This window comes from Tauraco erythrolophus, chromosome 2 (genome assembly GCF_009769465.1).
Source record: "Tauraco erythrolophus isolate bTauEry1 chromosome 2, bTauEry1.pri, whole genome shotgun sequence".
Lineage (NCBI taxonomy): Eukaryota > Metazoa > Chordata > Aves > Musophagiformes > Musophagidae > Tauraco > Tauraco erythrolophus.
In genome coordinates, this window is record NC_141466.1 from 80,650,610 (window position 1) to 80,672,446 (window position 21,837).

Below are 21,837 nucleotides of genomic sequence, written 5' to 3' on the forward strand. Positions count from 1 at the left end.
GTCTAACTTTCACTGAGTGGAGCTACAATACTTAGTGGAACCTGAAATGCAGGCTGGTCAAAACTAATTCAGATTCATTAATACAATCCATGAGTAGCTAACTAGGATAGATTGCTAAAACAGGTTTTCAAGAAATAATCCCGTTACACTGAGGAGTTGTAGGTTATTTATCAAGGAACTATGGAAAATTTAAAAATAAACAAAAATAGACTAATTTATTTTCATATGCCCAGAGCTCTTGGTAGAAAGGTCATTGCTTCCACTGGAAAAAATATTTACGGGTTTATAAGTTGGTAATCACTATGATCTAGTGCATTTGCTCTCTTCTCCTAGGTTTCTTTTGAATAACTCCTGTTTTCCATGTCCATGCTAAACCATTGGGATAGAGTAGTTAGTTCTGCCACATTAAGGAGGGAAGAAGGTGGTACGTATAAGAGAACATGCTAAGATTTTATCTGAAGGTTTAGTGCTGATTTTTTATGATCACTTGTAAAAGATGCTAATGTGTTTTAAGATTTTTCCAAGAGCATTTCTTCAAATGAGTTGGAAGTTGCTAGTCTGGGGAGGATGTTGATCTTGTATGATTAGTCTCAGGGAGGATGTTCTCTTGTCTTATTTTCCAGCTGCTGTACACGTTTAATACCCATGCCTTCCCTTTTCCCACTTGTTCAAAAACAAAAGTTACCTTCCACTTCTTCAGAGTACTAAGAAAATAAATTTTATGGGAGGACAGCGAGACCCCTATCTTCGTTCTTTCTAGAAGACAAAGCTAAGCCAGAGTTTAGGCTTTTCCAATACAATAAATGTTGGTCCCGAGACAGCAAATGTTTATTCTGTTCAACATTGAGCTGCTGTTTATGTTTCAGTGGAAGAGGGAACAGCTGGGGCAGAAGAGCAAGGGAGCAGTCATTAGTTTCCTTCACATTCTTGTGATTAAAAATGACAGTGGAAAAAAGCATTGTTGCAAAGAACCCACGCCCCCTTCGCAAAGTAAACCACGCTGTGAAAGGACCCGGGTGGCTTTTTAAAATTGAGACGTTCCGTATAATGACACAACATGCAGTATTCCGGAGCGGTTTATGTAGTTCCTTGACCTGTATTTTAGATTATTACACGCAGTATATAATAGCAATAACAGAGATGAATCAGTTTCATTTGAGAGGTGACTTAAGTGCCTTCAGGAGTCAAAACGCTTAAGTTAGCGGTTCCATTGTCTACTTCGCTGCCGCGCTCCTTGGGTTTTTTCCTTTGTCCGTGTTCGTTCTGCACAGCTTGGCCGGTAGGAGATTCTTTGTCTCTGCAGTCGTGGAACCTCTCGTGTGAAGAGCCGTAAGGTGAGAGCACATCCCTGCCCCACACCCAGGTGCTGCCACTGTTCTCTTCCCTTCGCAGCCGTTTTAATCTGACTGGGAAATCTGTCTGGGGACCCGAGTACGGTAATTAGCAGTCTCTTCAGAGCGTCAGAGCAGAATTACCATTGTAATGGTTTAGCTGGAGGATAAAAGGATTGCATTTGGGTCTGCCTTCCTGCCAAACTAAATGAGTTGCCATGGGAATTTTCAAATATAAGAGGCATTTACTTAAAGCAATTTGGCGGGTTTGAATAAACTCATAAATTACGGGGTTTAGAGGAGAGATCCTTGCTTTCTCTGGCGTAGGCTGAACAGCAAAGAAGGCTGTTAGAAAGCTGCTTACATTCTTAATGAGAATAAGTTGATCCATGCTCCCGTGCAGACTATCAGCTTATTAAGGCTAAACTGTTTCTGCTAAATACAGTACAGTAAGCACATTTTGAGAGACAGAGTTTGCAACAAATCCCTAGAGTAAAAAACAAAATCTGATTTCTCTAAACATAAATTGAATTTCCTTTCCTAGATTAGATCTATTTTCGAGTAATGCTATTAAAAATGGTTCTCTGTATTGTTTCAATAAACATTAACCTGCTATTGATTTCAACTTTCCTCTGTGCATGTAATATTTATTACAACACTTGTCAAATCTGCTTCTGAAAGGGGAGGAGGGCATCGAAGGTTTCTTTCAAAAACAAATAAGGTGCTATGGCCCTTCGAACTGTTTTTTTTTTATGGGTTACATGTAAATATTTTCCCAGCTCAGGCTGTCTTCTCTCTGAAGGGAGTTGGGCTTTGACCTGCTGACTTCTTTGTCAGCACCAATGCTATTGAAATGTGAGAAGATGGACTTGGTGCTTTCGCAAATGCCTCAAGTGATGAACATCACTTATGCTTGTTTAACCTTCGGTTGTGCTCAAGAAGTCAGCTGTAGTAGCAAGAGCGGATGACCAGTGTTTTGCACTGCTTGTTCAGAAGCATGTCGTAATGTTCTCCTAGCCACTTAGATTTGATACCTTACAGAGGGAAATAGGGAAGCTTATACATGCTTGAATACTTTGATACTAGATTTGAAAATATATACTCAAGGACATGTCATATTTGGAGCAGTGTGCAATATTTTTCCCCAAAATAATTTATATTGGGTATACAGCTTAAGGCTGAAATGTTTCCTTGTGATCCTTGTTAGTGTGAATCTCGAATCTTTACTCATCATAACTATTAGGATATGGTGGAGGAACTAATTAAAAAGAGAGCAATACTGCCGTAATGGCAGTAATTTAGGCTTTTGTTTAAAGCAGCAAAAATATGCTTAGAACTCCTTGATATAATCTTACATCACTAGCAGGAATCCTGTAAATTAGCAAAGGAAAACAGTAAATTTGTGCTGGTGATTCAGTAGTTGAACAGCTGCTAAGTTCTAACAAATTCCTGAACTGTTACTAATGATGCAGCTGAAACTCTGTTTGGTAGCCTCAGGGTACTGTTTCTGTGAAACTTTAGAACTGTCTCCAAAGAAATTAGATGAAGACAAGAGCAGCATTTAACTATTACTAATACTTACAATTTTAGCTGTTCATTTGAAGTTACTTTGAGAAGTATTTGTTCCTCATATTAATTATTTGTGTGCCAGAGTCTGTGTCCTTAAAATTTCCAGCAAGTTGATTTCATCAGACTTGATCCCCACCCTGGTACTTTCTTAGATGAGTGAGTAGAAGGGGGCAGCAAAACTTAAAGGTGTAAACTGTTTGTGAAGTGGCTTTCAAAACTGAAACTGGGAAGACTTCTACACGTTGTGTTATAAGAGGGATGCTAAGTCATTAGAGGACATTAACAGCATTTAAGAAGAAAAATATAGAAAAGGCATTGCTGCAGAGAACTTTGGGATACTGGACTGAACTGAGTGCATTGCTTAGATCCATAGTACAATAGCTTACAGCAGCTCTGCAAATCGATATTTACAGAAACCAAGCAGTGGGAAAAAAAAAAGTTTATTGGTATTAAGTTTTCAAATTTCATACTCTGGGATTTTTTTCTGCATTTCAGTGTTTTGGTTCCATAGGTTGGGAGGCTTGATTGCTTGATTGGGACCTATCTTAGCTCAAGTCTTGTGCCCTCTTCCTCTCCTCCCATCTGCTTGACTTGCACTGGTGAGGTGGAAATAAGTGCCAATGGAATCGCTACCTCATATTTCACTTTATTTATGAAGTTTTTTCATAACCTGAAAATTATTGATCAGTCACATCAGAAACATCCTTCTCCAGAGTGAATGAAGACACGCATCAGACAGCTTACCTGATAGAAGATGGATATCAGGTGCATCTGGGCAGAGAGAAACCTTATGGTTTTATCATCTAAAATTATGACATATAAAAAAAAAATCTGAATTTGGAGTCAAGTTATCTATTATGCTATTATGTTGTCTTAGGTTAAACTGAGTTGGACCTTCTGAGGTCTGAATCTGATTCTAACTACGGTATGTTTTCATGAGATGTGATAAGCCTATTTAACAATTAGAAGCAAAAGTCCCCTTTTTGCTGCAGACCACTTATTTTGTGGATGAATATAATAAAATAGCACTTTTCAGGCCTTTTCATGACCTGATTTTATTTGCTAAACGGTAGAAAAGTAACCCATAGCATTGGTGAGTTTTGAGAGGTAAATCACCTTGGTGAATGCCTCACGAGCACACAGAGGAAGTGTCAGAGGCATGGACACAGAAAAGGTGGGAATACCATAGTGGGGAAGAAGTGGGAGGCTATGCGAAGTACTTGTTCTCTGTGTTTAATTTTTTATACTTCTAGGGTTCTTGGCTCCTGCTGTCCCAGGAATCCAGAGAATCAAAGAAATGTGTGTTCTGCTAGACCAGTAGGGTTAGCAGCTGTTTCTTCTCAAAGCACGCCTCCTTTTCTGATAAATTCTCCTAAAGTATTTTTATCCATTCTCCATTTAATTTTGCTTCTGCTGGGGCATTGTTACATTGGCCTCTGATCTTTAGATTCCAACAGTTTGTTTTCTTTCTGCAGTTCTTTTCACTTAGTCACTAACTTGTAAGCTTTCAGGAGCAGAAGCCATGCATGCGTATTGCTGGTATCTGAACTCCAGATCAGAATAGTGTTTATATACCATTATGAAGAGACATGAAAATAAAACACATCGTCCCAAGTTGTGCAGTTCTTGGCTAAAGAAAATCAACAGTTCTCGTTTAGGATAGTTCTATAGAAGAATATAACACAGAAAAAGGAAAAATATTAATAAGGAAATTGATTTTTGTAAAGTCTTCGCACTATCAAATCGTGCATTATTTTTAGTTTGTTAACATGGTACTTTGTTGGATATGCTGTTTAACTGGTATGGATTTCAAGTTGGTGATCTAAGGTATAAAAATTACCAGTTTAGGCTGATGATGTTTTAGAAGAGGTTTAATATTAGGTTTTTTCAGTGTCTTTAGAACATGGAGTGCAAATACCGAAGAAGCTCAAAGATAGCTGCAAAACATGAATGTGTATAAATATTTATAGTAGTAAGCAAATGGTTGAAATTGTAGCCTTTGCTTCTGATGAGCAAACCTACAAATGGAGGAAGCATGCTTCACATAGTTTTAAGGTAACCGCTAGAGGAGTATCGTAAGTACAGTTGGTCAAGGAAGCTATAATGGTATTCCTCCACTGAAGGTCAGCATCAAGAGAAAAGAAAATCAGAAAGGAGAATGATTGTAAGTAAAGACATGGAAACTGAGTAAAATAATAACAAAAAAAAAATCGTAGGAGAAAGAGGTATAAGAAAAACGAAGTTCAGTATTTTAATATGAAAACAATTCACTTGGTTGTCAGGTGGTGGATTCCAGTTAGAAGAGAAAAATCTGTCTTTCCAGTTTTGAAATTAAAATGCTGGGCTTCAGAATTAGCAAGTCTAAGACTCTTAATTCCACATGCAGCTGAGTCAATTGACAGCTCTGCACAGAGAGGGGGGGGTCTCAGCTCCCCTCAATCTCTCCTCCTTTATGCTGGCACACGTTTGAGGCTGCAGTGAGCTCTTTCAGTTTTGTAATCTGGCAGAAAACTATTCAGATTTTTTTTTTTTTTAAGAAAAGTTTTTCCAGATTAGCAGGATGGCATGGCTCAGTTATGGATACAACAATGGATATGGGAGAGCAACAGTGAGGAAAGAGTAGGATTGTGACCACCACCAATTGGCTTCAAGTACCACAGGAGTGCCGGCTGAGAGGCTTTTTACATCTTCAAAAATAATTTTTGACTCCTTTGATAGCAGTGTAAAACCTCAACCTAATTGTCCGGAACTAATTTGTAGCCTGGGAAAAAGTCTTAAGATACCATTTTAATTTTCTACGTTATAGTATCAGCTGTTGTATTTTCTAGGTAAACTTATTTGAACATGTTTCCTCTGAAATTATTCTCCGTAAGTTTTCTATCTGATTGATTCCCGTTCCATTCTCTGTTTTTTAAGACCTCAGCTTTGTGACCTCAATCATGTGCAGATACACAGCAGCTTATTTTTACACATTCCAGAAACAAAATTCTGTTCGTTTTTCCATTTATTTGAATCACTTCAGAGTTGCCCTAGTTTTTCAGGCCTTTTGGACCTTTGTTGTCTGTATTTCCCTTGACTTAAGGAAAAGGACTTCATTTGTCTCTTCCCATTGATGATGAGTGAAAGAATATTCTTCAGTTACTCTCAGTGTCCAAAAATTTGCATTTTTTTTTTTAGGTTTGCTTCTTAATTTTGCAGCCACATCTTTTAACTGAAAGCTCGAATTATGCTTTCTCTGAGTGTGGGATTTTTTTTGTTTTGGAGGTTTTTTTATCTCTATGTATAATTTATATAAACATTAAAGGGGATTTTTAATGCAAAATACTATGTATAAGTACATAATCCATAAAGTTAGAGAATATGTGAATTTAGGTATCATTTTGAAATATTCATGAGATTCCAGAGTTCAGGAGATTAAGAGGGACTAAGGTGATTTATCCTGTTGTAGAAAATGTATTTTAAGCTGCTTTTGCTTATGAGTGTGCACCTTGTCTACTGGAATATGAAATTGTAATTCTACAGTCTCTGAAAGACAATTTAATTGTACATATTTCAAATTTCTGAATGGAAAGAGGCGGTTTGTCCTAATGATTGGATTAGAACAATAAATGTTTAGAGAACCAAAGTGTCTGAACAATATTTAAACAGATGCAAAAATCAAGTATGAAATATAGAAATACAAAAGTGGGAGAGTTTTACTTGTATAACAAGGACTCAAGGATCGTTCTGAAAACAGGTGGAAATTGCATGTCCATATGCATATCGATATGTAGTTGACAATTTAACATGGAGTGATAGTGATGGGCAAGGCACTGGTGGTGAATATGTCGGAAGGAAGTAAATTAGCACTTGAACAGTTTGGTGTTATTAGGCTGGATTTCTTTTTTTAATATTAACATTGCTTGTTCTCTGCAAAGTTGATACAATATGCATTTGGATTTTAAGGTAAGTTGGAAAGCTGCAAGGGAGGTCTTATGTCGAAATGTAGTATTATCCTATCAAGAACGGTTTCCTGAGTGTGACATGACAGCATTGATCCAGGGTGGCTCCGTGACTGCGTCTTAGACCCAGCTACAGCTGGGTACTCGGCTGCTTAGTAAAGGAAAAAGGTTAAATGAAGTTTTAGTGTAATACCTGATCAGAGTCTGCAGCAAGCTGATCAGACACAACGCTATAAAACGTGCAGAGATCAGCAACAAATAGAAGCACAGAAGTCTTGATTATTTCTGTTCCAGTATAGCCTTTAACTTGCAGTGAAATTTGATCAAATTTATACTGTGAGTCCTGCTAAATGGTTACTTAAGTGTACTGTCTGGGTTGTTGCTGAGGAGGCAGATTTTTAGATGAGTGTGTAGAGCAGCAGGGGGAAGGATGGTGATATTAGTTATTTAAGATAGGCCTGATACATACCTCGCCCATTCCAGGACAGAAACTTAGTCTTAAAGAATTTGATTATTCTATCATATAGGTTCATTTAATTATTATATAGAAAACAAATACTGATTAGTCAATTCTGGTAATGTAAAATTTTAGGAAAGTAGTAGTGAAAAAATTCTGGTCAATAATTTCTTTGGGACTTTTCAGTAGGTTAACTAGTCTTTTATTTTGGCAAATCTTTCCCTCATGATCCCTGTCCCTTCTGGATAGACGACATCATGTTTATTACACTAGGGTCTCTTTTCTGTATGCGAACTATTGTTACCTATAATTGCTTGTGGGAGATACAGTTCTGAAACGTGGCGCACATACAGAAATGCTAGATCGTGTTATTTATGCAAGACATCAGAATAGTCTTGGGCAGGGGAAAAAAAAAAAAAATCCGGATTTTAGCTGGAATCCAGAAAACACTTTTTAATGGAAACTGTTGTTTTGTTGTGGTGATTTTTTTTTTTAATTAAACAACAGTTTTCAGAAAGTTTCTCTAACTATGGTATATATATAAAGATTGCTGAAATGTGTATTTCTTATGCAAATTGGTAAATAATGGAAAGGTATTTTTATTGCAATAGAGTAACCTTTTTCCAGAACATAAGGGGTTGGGGTTTTTAAGTGCTAGTAATACTTTAAAAGCTAAATTATCGTTACCGTTTATGTCTCCTAATTTTAATATTAAAGATTTATAATCTGCCCTTAAAACATGCAGCAGACTAAAATTTAATATACAAAGTTGAATAAGTAGGTGGTTCTTACTTGTCAAAATCTGAATGTTAAATACTGACCTTTAAGTATGTGATAAATTCCCAAAGCTGAAAAAGTCAGTATCTTGAAACAAGAAACTGGTTTAATTTTCTTTAACAAAACCAATGGGTCTTACTCCAGCTTCAAGTTCCTTTTTTTTTTTTTTTTAAGAAATAAAATTAATAATTAGAATAAGACGTGCTTATGTTTGAATGGTCTGGATTATTATGCTAGAAAATTATGTAACTGCATTTAAAAAAAATCAAATTATTATCATTTCTGCTATTCTGGAATAGTTACAAGAAACTGAAGTATATTGCGTGATTTATAGTACTATTAATCTTTCATAACTGAAGTTGCTAAGATTAAAGGAATTGATTACAAAATGAAAATCTGGTGCATGTATATTTTTCTGTAATACTTATAAATGTCAAAAGTCTTTGGCTAAATGTATGAGACTTTGCCTTATGAAGCTTATAAAATTATTTTTAATGCTAAATTTCTGTTGTGTAGAAATAAAATAATGACACAAACTGATAGAAGAAACTTCCATGCCTTCCCTCGGCTCTTACGTGACGGCATGAATGGGTGTTCCAGGGCTTGCTGGAGCCCAAGTGTGTCTGGTCAGTGTGTCATCAATCGAGTGTGTTACAGCCGTCGCCTTACGCGGGGGGCGTCCCGCCGTACGCACACGGCTGCTCCTCGGTAACGTGCGCTCCTGGGAGCGCCTCCAACAGCACGGGTCGCTCGCCTTTCGTTCTCAGGGCGCAAGGGTTGGGTGCCCGCCATTCAGCCGCAGGTGATGGCGGCGTTTGAGAAGGAGGGACCGTGGTGGTTGATCCGTCAGGTGGGTCCAGTGGTGCAGCTCCCTGGGGAAGAGGCTCTCCTCCAAGGCCCTTTGTGCCAGCCTCCGGAGGCCTGGCAGCGCCGAGTTCTCACTCCTGTCGCTGGAAAATAAGTGTTGGCTGGTCTCTGAAAGCTGAAAGGAAAGCTCAATACGTCGCAAAGAAAGCCTTCTCCCTAGCAACACGCTGCCTTGAGCAGCTTGAGCCTTCAAACGGAAGGTCATATGATTGACATATTTGTCCCCTGAAGAGAGTGCACACAATTCATTTTTTCGCTTCTCTGTATTTTTAAGCTGTGTGAAAGCGAGTTTCAGCTAGCTGTACAAGAGAGGAGACTAACCAGTTGGAATACTACCGCCCTCTCCTCCTGGACTTCATCAGCTCTGAGAGTTCAATAAGAACAGGAGAGGCATCTCTGGTGTTTATGGAAGAGTTAACTTTGAATTTGAACAGTACCATTTGTATTAGAGTACCAGTAAAATGCACATAGGACATGTATGTGATTTTATATTCAACAGAGCTATGGGTTGCTTGTATGCTTGTAAGCAGCTGAAAGTAATTGTGAGCTTTTAGTACTTGTTCACTTTTAGCAGCTATTGAGAATTACTGAAAGTACATACTGAGTGCATAGGTCCTTTTTAAACTTTCAATGTTGTGTTTCCTCATTTGGGCTAGAAATTTAAAACTTAGGTCAGTTGAATTTTTGGGCATCTTACATTAAATAAAAAACCCACCACTATTTCTCTAGATGATAGCTTTATACAGAGTTCTGAATGAAACAGTCATTAGAAGACTCCACTTTAGGGATTGTGTGTGTGTAGAAAAAGACAGTATCAACAAACTGTGCCGTTGCACTTTCTGTTATTTTGAAAATAAAACAATTTATGCATGTGTTTTACAAAAGGAAGCGTAGGTGAAATGCAGAAACAGTTCTTTTAATCACATTTAGCTGTCATGATTCTTGTTGAAAATGTGTCTACAGCAGTAAGCGTGACAGTCTAAGAAGCTATTGGAAGACCACTGCTGCCTGAATACTAACATTTTATAATTGGATGAGCCTAAACATTCGTAGTTTTACTCTGTATTGTAATACAGGAATGTATTTTAATTAGTCAGTATTACCTTTTCAGGACATCTCAAGCTGAAGGTAAAAATGTCTTAAAAGTTACTACTGCAGCTTGAATTCCCATGTGATAGTCTGCAGTCCTGAATCCTGTGTTTAATGTAACACGTAAGAGAGGGTACGCTTGAAAGGTGTGTACTAATTCACAGCGATGGTCTTTGTACTCCTCCTCACCAGCAGTTAGTTTTCTTTTGTTGCTCTGAAGAGAGAGACTTCTCACCTTCTTTCTATGTTACTAAATTTGATATGAAATGTCATTTTCTTCCCTTTATTTCTGGATGGGAATAGATTACAAACATAATGGACACATTTTCCGTATGAAAAAGTGTCATATTTCAGTACCATTTTGAGAATGAAAGGCTTTTTTTAGGTACTAAAACATTAGCATAGCTGAAAACAAAATCAGCTGGCACTGAAGTCTCTAGAGTTTTCAACAAAATACTGGTTTTGAAACACCTCGATGGGGTTTGTTGTTTCACATTCCCTCCACTCTTCTTATATTGGAGTTCAGTGTCTTTGCACTTAAAGGAATTTACAGCTGCTCAGAGTGTATAAACTCAAAATTTAGAATAGAAACCTCCTGAGATGACAGCGAAAAAAAAAAAATTTATAGGCCAGGCCAGACTTACCTACAAGTATTTTAATTAATCATTCCATTGTTATATTTCTTACAGCTGAGTCTAATCTGTATGTATTAGCACCACCACCTTGATTGTAGATAGTTGTGTCTCATAAGTTGGTTAAATTATTTTTATAATTTAATTAAAACTCAGGATAGGTTAAAGCATTTGTCCCTGTTGTGGTTTAGCCCAGCTAGCAATTAAAAGCCATGCAGCCCTACCCCACCCCTGGGAAATAGGGAAGAGAATTAAAGGGGAAAAGGGAAGGAGACTCATGGGTTGAGATAAGAGCAATTTAATAAGAAGAATAATATTAAATTAAAAGTAATAGTGATAATAATAATATATGAAAATATATATAATAATATATAAAAATAAGTGATGCACAGTGTAATTGCTCACTATCCAGTGACCAATGCCTGTCCCGTCCCAGCAAGTGATCCTGAAACAGATAAGTCCTGACACGGCAATCCCAGATGAGTGATAAGCCCGAAAAGAGAACAAGAGAGAAAGAACTCCAAGAGGCCAAGAGAGACCTCAGAAGAGCAAGAAAGCTGCTTCCTGATCAACCCTCATCTATATACTGGGCTTGACATTGAATGATATGGAATATTCCATTGGCCAATTTGACCCTCGATCCTAGGTGTGAGTTCAAATCGTAAGGGGAGTTGTGAGGCCTTTATCCTGGCTATGCTCCCCCCACAGCCTGTTGGGCTCCTGCACACTGGCAAGGCATGGGAGGGGGAAAGGTAATGTCTCAGTACCAGCTATAAACATCAGTGCGCTGTCAATATTCTTCTGATAATGAATCCCAGACTAAATCCAAAACAGAGCTATTCTAGCTTCTTGAAAGAGAAACTAACTCTGTCCCAGTCAAAACCAGGACGGTCCCCGTGTAAGTGGAGTGTATCAATGTAGTCTCAAAGTGCTTTGAGTTCAGTCTCTTCAAAAGGCTACAGCTGGAATAAAGACCTGCATAATATAGGTGGTGTTTGGTTTCTGCTCTGTTCAGGTTCCTAGGATGTTCATGGTACTCAGAGTGTTGCTGGTAGAGACATGTGGGAGATTCATACCAGAGACTTGCCTGGTTTCTCGTTTGGTGTGCTTATTGGTTTGGCTCCCACTTTCAGAATTAAACTAATCAGTGACGAGGAATTTTGAATGTCTAGCATTCCAAAATTAGAAATAACAAAAGTAAAGTGTTTAGGTCTGAAGGTTTTTTAACTGGGCTTGCACATCGCTAAAACCAGATCTAATACTTTAGATTACATTATTGATAGCTATTTCATTTGAATCTTAATATAAATGTTAGCAAATATTCTATGCCAACAAATAAATCTTTATGTGTTTCAGTATAATTCTGTCTTTTTGAAAGCATAAGGTATAGATGTTTTTTTTTCTTTAAGGATTTTTGGAGGTTCAGTGTGTATGTATGTCATGAAAGATGCATTCTTATTCTGGAGCTTTATGATTTGCTGAAGCTGTTCTCTGTGGTGTACAGAGATTCTTGTCACTGATTAACACCACTAAAAGGTTGAAGTGCAAGCGAAAGAGGAATGATAATTTAAAAAAAAATAAAAAAAATATTCTGGAATTAAGTATTGTTGAGTGTCTAGTGTATAACTTACTCAAGGGACCTTATTTCCTTGAAAGCCCAAAACCCTGTGATTTAAATATGAGCCCATCACATCTGTCCTAAAGAAATGTTGGGACAGACATAAAAATCTGTTAAGGTTCAAGCTGAATGCTACTGGTGATTTCCACTCCTCAACCACCCCACCCACTATATTAACAACTGGTACCCAGAGGGTATATGGTGAAGCAAACCCGTAAGTTCCACTTATGCTGTATTTCAGTCTGGCTTATAAAATGTGCTTCATGCTGATTTTCTGTACCTTATCTGTATTTTCTTCTTGCAGAAATGGAAAGTGGGGGGAGGGAGGGCATAAGGACTCTCGAAAATATTACTGGTAAGTGGAGTATCATGATTAAACAGGGATATGTCAGATAAGGTGGTGGGAAGTGTAAAAAGATATGCTGCCTTTTCCCCCTAGTGTATCTTTAACATTATGACCAATGAATTTGTCAAGTGAAACAGCACAGTCGTCTTTGCATATCATTTGAACTGAGAGCTTGCTTTGAAGAAGATAAGCAGACTCTGTTGCCCAGAAGAAATAATGATGCTAATTTATCTTTGCCTGTCCTCATAGACATAGCAGTGTGCGTCAGTGTTGAAAAGGAAACAGAGAAATAACTGAGCTGTGGCTTGCCACCTATTCAGTGCCACAGTATTGTTGATGGTATACAGGGCTCTAAGAAATATGTCTGGCCTGAAAGTAGTGATTTATTTTATTTTGTCTCAAAAGTATGTTGAAAAGTTTACTCCGATATAAAAATAGCTGCCAAATTATGCCAGAAAAGACCTCTTCGGCAAATTCTCCTCAGCACGAACAAAGCTGTGTTGTAGGCTCTCTGTTCCATCACCATCAGAAGTGTATAATCAAGGATGAGAAAGTCTAAGTAACTTATGTTTACAAACAATTTCTAACTGTCAATATTTACAATCCGGGCGTGGGAAACTTGGAAGTCTTTGTCAAATTTTTGGGGGGGAGGGATGACAGGATGTTTTCCTTAACACTGAGCAGTAGAGCAACTTACCAGAAGTAAAAACCTTTACAAAAGTGAAATTTGATGTCTTGCAGTAGGTAATTGACTAATGGTTTAGGGACTCACATTCACATTCTTTAAAAAGCTCTTTTCTTTGTGTTTTACATGTGGTTACCTTTCATCCTGCTTAGGATTTCATAACCATAGATACTTTATTCTTTTAACAACCTAAATCTGGGGAAAAAAAAAAAAAAGTCCTTTCAAACATAGAATAGATTTTATGCGTGTATACCTTAGCTTCAGGAATTCCAGTGTGTTTTAGCCTGTGATCTTTTATGATATATTCTATGATATATTGATGTTTGAGATCTGTTTTGAGGTTTAATACGTGTATGTCTAGGAATTTGTAGTGTATTGTTTGCGAGGTTTTTTTGTTTATAAATTATGAATGGAAGCTTTTTGTCCCTGAATGGAGACATTCATGTGTAAAGGCTGTTTGACTGGCGCATGGTATGTTAGGAATACTTACTGATCTACAAGTGAATTGCAGTGGAACATTTTTCTTTGTCAGGGAGATAAAAGCATTCTAGATCCTAGAGAGTCCAGCGAGTGTCAGAGTGTCAGGACGGAAGCCTCCAAGCTGCAGCTGTGTGGCTATACAGCAGCTGGGGCCTGTGGGGAGGCAGGGTGACAGACCCCTGAGGAGCAGCAGCACCTCCTGGATAAGAAGGATCAGATCTGTAAAAGTAAAATATTTCAGTGATGCTATTGTGTTTTACCAAAACTCATAATAAGTTAATAAATTGCGCGTGGCTTATACTGTACAGATACGCAGTTAAAAGAATAATGAAAGTCTTTGTATTTAATGTGTGTGTTTCCAGGGATACAGTGGTAGAAAAGTTATGTTTATTGTATGTGGCAATTGTAAATGACTGTTCTATTAGAGGGAGAGTTTAAAGTATCTATTCTTGTTCATTAGTTAGTACAGTGTTCTTCCATCACTGCTAAATTCTCTACTCTTCTGTTTGGAGTTGCGTAAAATTGTTTAATGTCTTATCTGACTGAAAAATATAATGTGTTATTGGAAAAATTCTCCACCTGAAGTAAATGTGGAGAAAAGTATACAGACTTGGACAAAATGTGGTAGCTGGAAGAGGTCTCTCCGAGGGTGGCAGGAAAGGTGCCAAGCTGCTGTTGAGTATTGTTTTTTAACCAGAGGTGGCGTGGGGCAGGCAGACGGGTAGCCCACGTGAGGAGTTGCTGAGGTGCTTGGAAGGTACATGCTGCTCTTTGGTGCTCCTGCATTGCTGAGGCTGCCTGGTCACTCTTTCCATGAGCTTGGTGGGACAGACTTGCTGCAGTTGACTGGGGAAGACCAAGACTGATTTTTGGCCTCTGTATTCGCAGTTGATTTATCCATTGTTTTGCTTCACAACAATCTCCTCTTCCTACTTGCTGCTCCAGCTCCCATCCTGAAAGGATAGCCCTGGAACAGCTTAGAAAGGACTGTCCCCTTAAACAAAGCCAGACTTGACTGCGTTTGGTGCAAGATAGAACTATCTGCAGCCTTTCTTGGGGTTGGGCTCAGTTCAGTTCATGAGAGTTTAGCTGAACCGCGGGGATGTGTGACAGGAATGCAAAAATGTCATCCAAAACGCATGACATTGGGAAGGTGGACTGTCAATGAAAGTCACTAACATCACCTAAATAAGTGTGTGTGTATTATTATGAATGTAGGGGAAAACAGTATATTTGTTGTATTTTCCAAAGCAATTACTTTAAAAGGAAAATGAGCATTATACGTGGGAAGTATATATGTTAGTACAGAAATGCTGAAAGCCTTCCCTGCCAGCATTGGTAATAATGAAAATCAAGGTACATTCTGAGACTTAACCAGGTAAGACTGTGAGGCGCAAGGAGCTCTGTCGGGATAAAGTATCCCTGCTATCATATGAGTGAGCGAATTGTTTGGTCTGTGAATTAACTCAGCTGCAGTCACCTTTCACGTGGGTCAGTTTGTGTCCAGCAGCAGTGTGGCAAGGCAGTGTGGGCACCACTGGATGCTGGCTTGTGGGTCTCTGCTCTGTAGTAAACAGTGCTACTTGATCCTTCTTTTAAGATAGTATCTTTCTTTCCTTCTCTACTGTAATTTGTTGCAGGCTTCTCAGAGTTGACTGTACACAGAATCTAACAGTGTACCTGTCACCTCTGAAAACTGTTGTCATCTTCTAAAGTCCTTTATTGACATAGCCCAGTGAATGCACTTCCATTTGGAGTCTGTATGTCTGTCTCTTCCGCCTCGATATATCTGTCTAGTGTGTGTATGTTTTGTGTATAAATAAGAAGTTAAACTGCATGATACTCTTAAGGGCACACTGTACGCGTATGAGAATCTGAGGCATTTAAGTGCCTAATAAGAATTTCAGAAGCATTAGTTAAACAAAAGAATTCACTGAGGATCTTGGGGTATCTGAGGTTGAAGTATAGCTCGAACATTGATAATGAAAAGAAGTCATTAAAAAAATTAAATGGAGTGCTTTATCTGAGCTCCCTATTTCATGACATGAAACAAACTCTTACTAATAGCAGTTTATTACGTAACTGCATTCCTCTCCTTTTTTTTTAATAGTCAGTATTGCCCAATGTAGGAGACAGAATTATGTTTTTAGCTGGGCATCGATATGTTCAGCGTTGTGTGTTTCATTTGAAATTGTTTTATTTTGGGAAGTGTTTCCCCAGACATTTCATGTAAGTGGCACTTGTAGTTGTTACTGGTGTTTTGAACCTTGTGACTGTTAATCCTGCTCTGATAAAGATTAGAAAACAAGTTACTGAAAGTGATAGTGATCACCGGCTTTTGGTCTCCTTCACGTCTTTTTATTGCTAGCCCAAGCGGAGCTGAGGTGCTGCGAGGAGCACTGGCCCTGCGTTCACAAACCGGGAACCGCTGTTGTCTGTGCACGGTTGGCTTCACTAGGATTTACTGCTTCCATCTCTTGAGCATTTGTATTCAGTGAGCCCTTGCAAATGCTTGCCTTTAAAGACTTACGTTTCCAGATACCATTTAAGGTTTTTTTTCTTAATCTACATGTTATATTGTACATGAGAAATACAAGGAGAGCACTGGAGATTTAAGAGGATGAGAGGTTTGAGTCAATCATTTGAGCTTCAACTTAGTAATGCAAATCTGGCTTTAAGTGACCTTATTGATGTTTGCTCGAAGTAGCTTCCTTTCGGTACAAATGACTGAGCTTTGTTGTAGCTATTTTACAGGTAACGTACCGTCCCTTTAGAGATTGCCTTTGTATCCCTGATGCAACCTCTCTTTGCTTTAACAGAGAGTGCCTGCAGAAATGCCTGGGGCTGAGATAGATTGCATCGGTGTGCCTCATTTGATCATCTGTCAGCAAGGAGGAGGGAGGAGAGGGCAGGCGAAAACATGCGCCCAGTGCTCTATCCCAGCTCTTGGCAGTCTGAGGATTTGGCTGTTGGTGAACGGCGTTCAGGCGGAGAGCTTGGTACCGGAGGATGAAGGACACGACAGCCTATCTAAAAAGGGGTCCTGGCCACTTCTGAGACTTAGGCCTTGAAGAGAGGTGGCAAGCGACTGTTGCGAGTTCAGGGGGTGAAGGAGCAGCAGGATTTTGAGGAGTTACTAGTAGGGTGGTGCGTAGAGTGCCAAGCACCGGTGTCCGGAGGGAATAGTATTGTGTAACAAACAGTGCCATCTTCTGGGAGGAGTCGGAATGATGCCCTTGTGCTCCACTTAAAGATACTTTTTTTTAAAGTGGTGGGTGGGTGTTTGTTTTGTTGGTGTTTTTTTTTTGTTTGGATTGTTTTTTTTCTCTCTATCTAGCAAATGCTTTGAAAACAAAATACCAGAAGTTGAAAGACAGTGTTAATGTCTAGTCATGCAAGTCCACGCCTTGTATCTGTGAATTATCACTGATGCAGTATTTAAGGAAAAGTTTTAAATTATGTTGTGTAGTTTGTTTAAAAGAACTAAAGTTTATCAACTGCTGAGCAGTACTCCAAAGTAGTAAATCTCAAAAATAAAAGTTAAGGACTTGGTCTGCTTGGTATGCTGAAGTCTATTATTATTTTTCGTAAACATAATTTGTAAAACCTAGATAATTGCAACATCTTTTCTCACAGGAAGCGTAGTGACCTGTAGGAAAACGTTAAAGGTCCAACGTAAGAATGATTACTTTATCTGTCTTTTATTGATTTTAAATTGCTCTAACTCCTTCTTTGGGGGATGTCAGAAGGCAAAAAAGTGTTTTCTGTCTCAACTATTTATAGGATAATAATTTTACATTTGGGAAATGTTCACTGTGGTGCAAAATCTGGGATTAGAGTTACTAAAATTATCCTAGCAAGCGAAATGTAAGATTCAGCATTTACTGAGACTCATTAATGGTGTCAGATCAATCACCTGAACTCTTATTTGGAAAGGAAGTGAGCAAATTTAGTAACGTTAATGGAACTATATGGGAGATGCAGCTGACATTGTGAGGAGGTTTTTTTGTTCCATGCTTTGGCTTAAATAAATAAACAAAGGAACCCCAGCAAAAAGCCAATAACAAAGTGTAAGCATTATGGGGGGAAGGGAAGAGAGGAATCAATGTGTTAAAAAAATCTTTATTGCTAAAATAAATTAGACACGGTATATCCAGAATGACAAGAATTTGTGAGCTCTGGAGAGGCAGATGGATTTGGAATTGGTTTTATTGCATCATGATTGTCTAGTTAATTTACCAGCAAAAATGCAATAAAATAATAGTTTCTAAAAAAAAAAAAAATTATTTTGCATGTAAATTGTAACTCTGTGCTAAGTTTGTCATATTAAGCATGCTATGATCAGTATGTTTTGTACTCCAGAGGGTCTCATTTTAGTGATTATGGAGTTTGAGGTTTCTGGATAGTACAGTACTTAAATGTACAATTAATTTGTAGTTGAAATGGTAATTGAATGTGTATTTACTTTTTCAATATTAATGTTAGCTTGGTTTGTCACACAGTATTTAATAGATAAAGAAAACGTCTAACTTTCAGTATATTCTGAATGTTTAATGACAGCATAAATTGTTAACTTCGTGTTTATGTACATCCTCAGTATTAACAGTTAGGACTCTCATTTCTGACATCTGAAAGTAATTTAGTGTTGACCTATCTTACCATGTTGTTTTTAAGCTGTTGATAAAAATCTGATGTTAGTTTCCATTGCAAGGGGTGGTGGTCCTTGAGCATACCTCACACTAAGTACTATATTTGCTTAGATACAATGTAAAAACTATTTTTGTCTTTTAATTTAGTAAATTACTTCTCCATGGTTTGGGATTAAAGTATGTATAATAATATTTTGCTGCAAACTAGCCTGAAAAAATATTTCCCTTTACGTTTGGAACACTGCACCTAGATATTCACATTAACTCTTCACTAGTTAGAGACTATTTCACTGGTGCAGTGCTATAATGGACACAAAGTTATTTAATGGATTTTTTTGTTGTTGTTGTTATTGGTGCTGGTTGCTATTCTCTGTGGCTTTTAATTGGTTTTTTTTTGTAATCACTCATGCTCTTGGAAGTCCTAGTTCAAACTATCTGTAAGAGTTGTAATTTAAGACAGATGAACAGCTCTCTCTGAAATCAGATTTTCAGAGTGGATGATGCAGTCTTCCAAATATCTGGAAAACATTGTGTGAATAAACAAGATAAGTAAAAATATAAGAAATCCTGTTTAGCAAAGGAAGAACTCAGTGCAACTGACACTGAAGTTGCCCTCTTTTCCATCTGACTGAGAATTTCAGTAGTGACATTCAATATAAGAAGCAAGGTAGTAACTTAACATTAAAGTAGACACTGTCCATCTCTCTTGGGTTTCCTATATCATAGTCTTGTTTTCTGGTTGATAGGATGTAGACTAAACAAATGGTAGTATTTCTGGAAAGATAGATCAGAAAATGTCTGGTCTTAAAACTAAAATTGTACTAATTAGAAATATTTTTGTTAGCAACTTAAAAAGTGAGCTTTTTACTGAATACTGCGTGATAGTTACACAAGCTGCAGGATACCAATAGAGTAGATGATTTCAGAGAAGTGATTTGTATTGAAGCAAAAACAAGAATAATGTATACTGTGTAAATAGTAGTTATATACTAATCCTAATACATCAATATGTGCCAGAACTACGAATTCTGCCTTACAGCAGTTGTTGATGTCCTCCTTGGAAAGCTACTCAAAGCTTATTTTTTGTCTACCCTCTCTCCCCCACACACCCCCGAAAGTAGTAAGTATCAACTACAGTGGAGCAAGTTACCATAAATTGAAGTTGCTTAAAATTTGTGGTGTCTCTTCTTCCTCTAGCCCAATAATACAATTTTTTGAAAGATCCCTTTAGGAGTACATGAGAACTTTTACTAAAACATGACAAAAAAATTTCCTTAAACAATTTATATCAAATACATAATCCTATTTTTATAATTTATGGTTTGAGCTTTTTTCAAAACTCCTTTAAGATACTGATCAACACCACTTAAGGATAGACAACGGGCAACTTGCACTTAATCTTAGGGAAAAGTTGACAACGTTTACTGGTTTTGTGACTGATAGTAAGCAGGTATTTTGCTTGGATAAAGTGTGAAGGCATTTTATTCTAGGTCCCTTAGATCTTGTGCACTAGTGAATTAATAAGCCTGACTTTCTTCCCGTCTTTTCACATGCAGGCAGAAGGAGAAGACAGCCTTAAAAAGATGCAGCTGATGGAGCTTGCAATTCTGAATGGCACCTACAGAGATGCCAACATCAAATCACGTAAGCGTGTCATAAGCTCGAGGGTCAATGCCATAGTAATGTTTGCAGGTTTTGATTCCTAAAACAACTTTTTGGCAAATGTACGGTAGCAGTTGTGTTGGAGAATGAAAGGCAGTAAAAAACCAACAAAGCAGTAGATAGCTGTTAAAAGATCTTCAGGAGACAAGTTATGTCAGTTTGTGGGTTTTTTGTTCATTGTTCACCCCGCACCGCCCCCACCTCCCAATATTTTTTTTTAAACAGTATGTCTGGATTGAAATATTTACAAATATGTAGTTTAAAAAAATTCAGCCCTTAAGCCAGATTTTTTGAGTTTACAATCATTTTTTGTTTAATAAGTATAAAGGACAAGAGATTTGTTTTCAATTTTATTTTTAGAAATTTAATTTGAAAATATTGCAGTTATTCAGGATACTGTGAATACATTTTTCTGTATTATATTCCTTCCTTTCATCTTGCTTGCATGTGTCCCCCCAGTGTTATGTTTTTCCAACAATTCATCAACTGATTTCACAGCTGAGTTCACAGGGATCAGTGATGTAATGAGCCATTTTTATGATTTCTTCCATTACATTTGTGTGAGAACGCTTTCGCAAACGCATGTATGCACAGGTTTACACTTGAAAATTAATTACATACACCAACTAATAAGAGCATATACCTATTATGTGTGATACAAATTATTTTTTCTAGTTGAAAATCTGTTTTCTCCTCCTGAAAATGCAGTTGTTGATACTGTTCCAAAGTAAATTTTTGCTGTAGCTGTGATACAGATGTCAAATGTAAGCACAGTTAAATCAGTCTTTTCACTAAGGGCCTACTGATATTTGCAAATTTGTTTCTCTACTCAGTCACCATTTCAATGTTGAATGTGTTTAAAGGTTGGAATGCAGTTAGGTCAATTTGAGAGTGCTTACATCAGTGTAATTATTCTGATTTGAAAAGAGATGTAAGCAAGGGCTTTTACCACTACAATGGTAGTGGTAAATCTTTCAGCCCTAATGAACACTGTAGTATTTAAAGCTAGATGAGTTTTAAATATGTTTTGGTCTCTAAATTATTGGAACTTTATGAGTAAAATACCTTTAAATTAGCTTAAATTGATGCAAACCTTTGCACAGAAACCTTTATATTAATTTGAGCAATTTCTTTGATCTATTCCCATTGGTCTGTTGTATCAGTATAAGTGGGAAAATGGATTTTTTTTTTTTTTTTTAATTTTTTGACTGGAGATTACCACACTAATATTCACTTTTTGATAATAAGACAATTTCACTGTGTTTTGATTTTACTGGAAACTTGAAGATGTAGAAGCCATACTGGTTTATATCCATTTAAGAAAGGAAATGAAAACGAGAGGGTTTTTTAAATTATACATTCAATCGGAGCACTTTTGTTTAAAATATAAAAATAATTTAAAAGCCACAAGTCTCAAATCGGAAAAACTTCCACATTTCTCTTTTCAGACCACCTGTAAGTTAACTAAATCAATGTAGATCAACAGTAGTGCATAGAAAATTATAAATTATAGCACTTTAAGATTGACTGTAACAAGCTGATGTGTTAGTGTTTTCGAAGTTGTTCATCTTGTGTGCCAACAGGCTTCAAATAATACTTAATAAAATGTGCTAGCACTGTTTAAAAAAAACAAAACAACACAAACCACAAAACAAAGCCACCAAACTAAAAAAAGTACCTATTTTCTTAACCTGAGCAAGGCCATAGTGAGCTTGTAATACAAAGAAAGTATTT

General features: G+C 37.3%; 1 protein-coding gene across 8 annotated transcripts in view; it reads left to right on the top strand.

Moving 5' to 3' along the window:
* QKI (QKI, KH domain containing RNA binding) overlaps positions 1-21,837 on the top strand; it is a 155,805-nt gene that overhangs the window by 125,236 nt on the left and 8,732 nt on the right. For all 8 annotated transcript variants that reach the window (XM_086631530.1, XM_086631531.1, XM_086631532.1 and 5 more), the window contains one exon: positions 19,998-20,085. In XM_086631530.1, the coding sequence (XP_086487656.1) occupies positions 19,998-20,085 (88 nt within the window). The remainder of the gene's footprint in view (positions 1-19,997; positions 20,086-21,837) is intronic.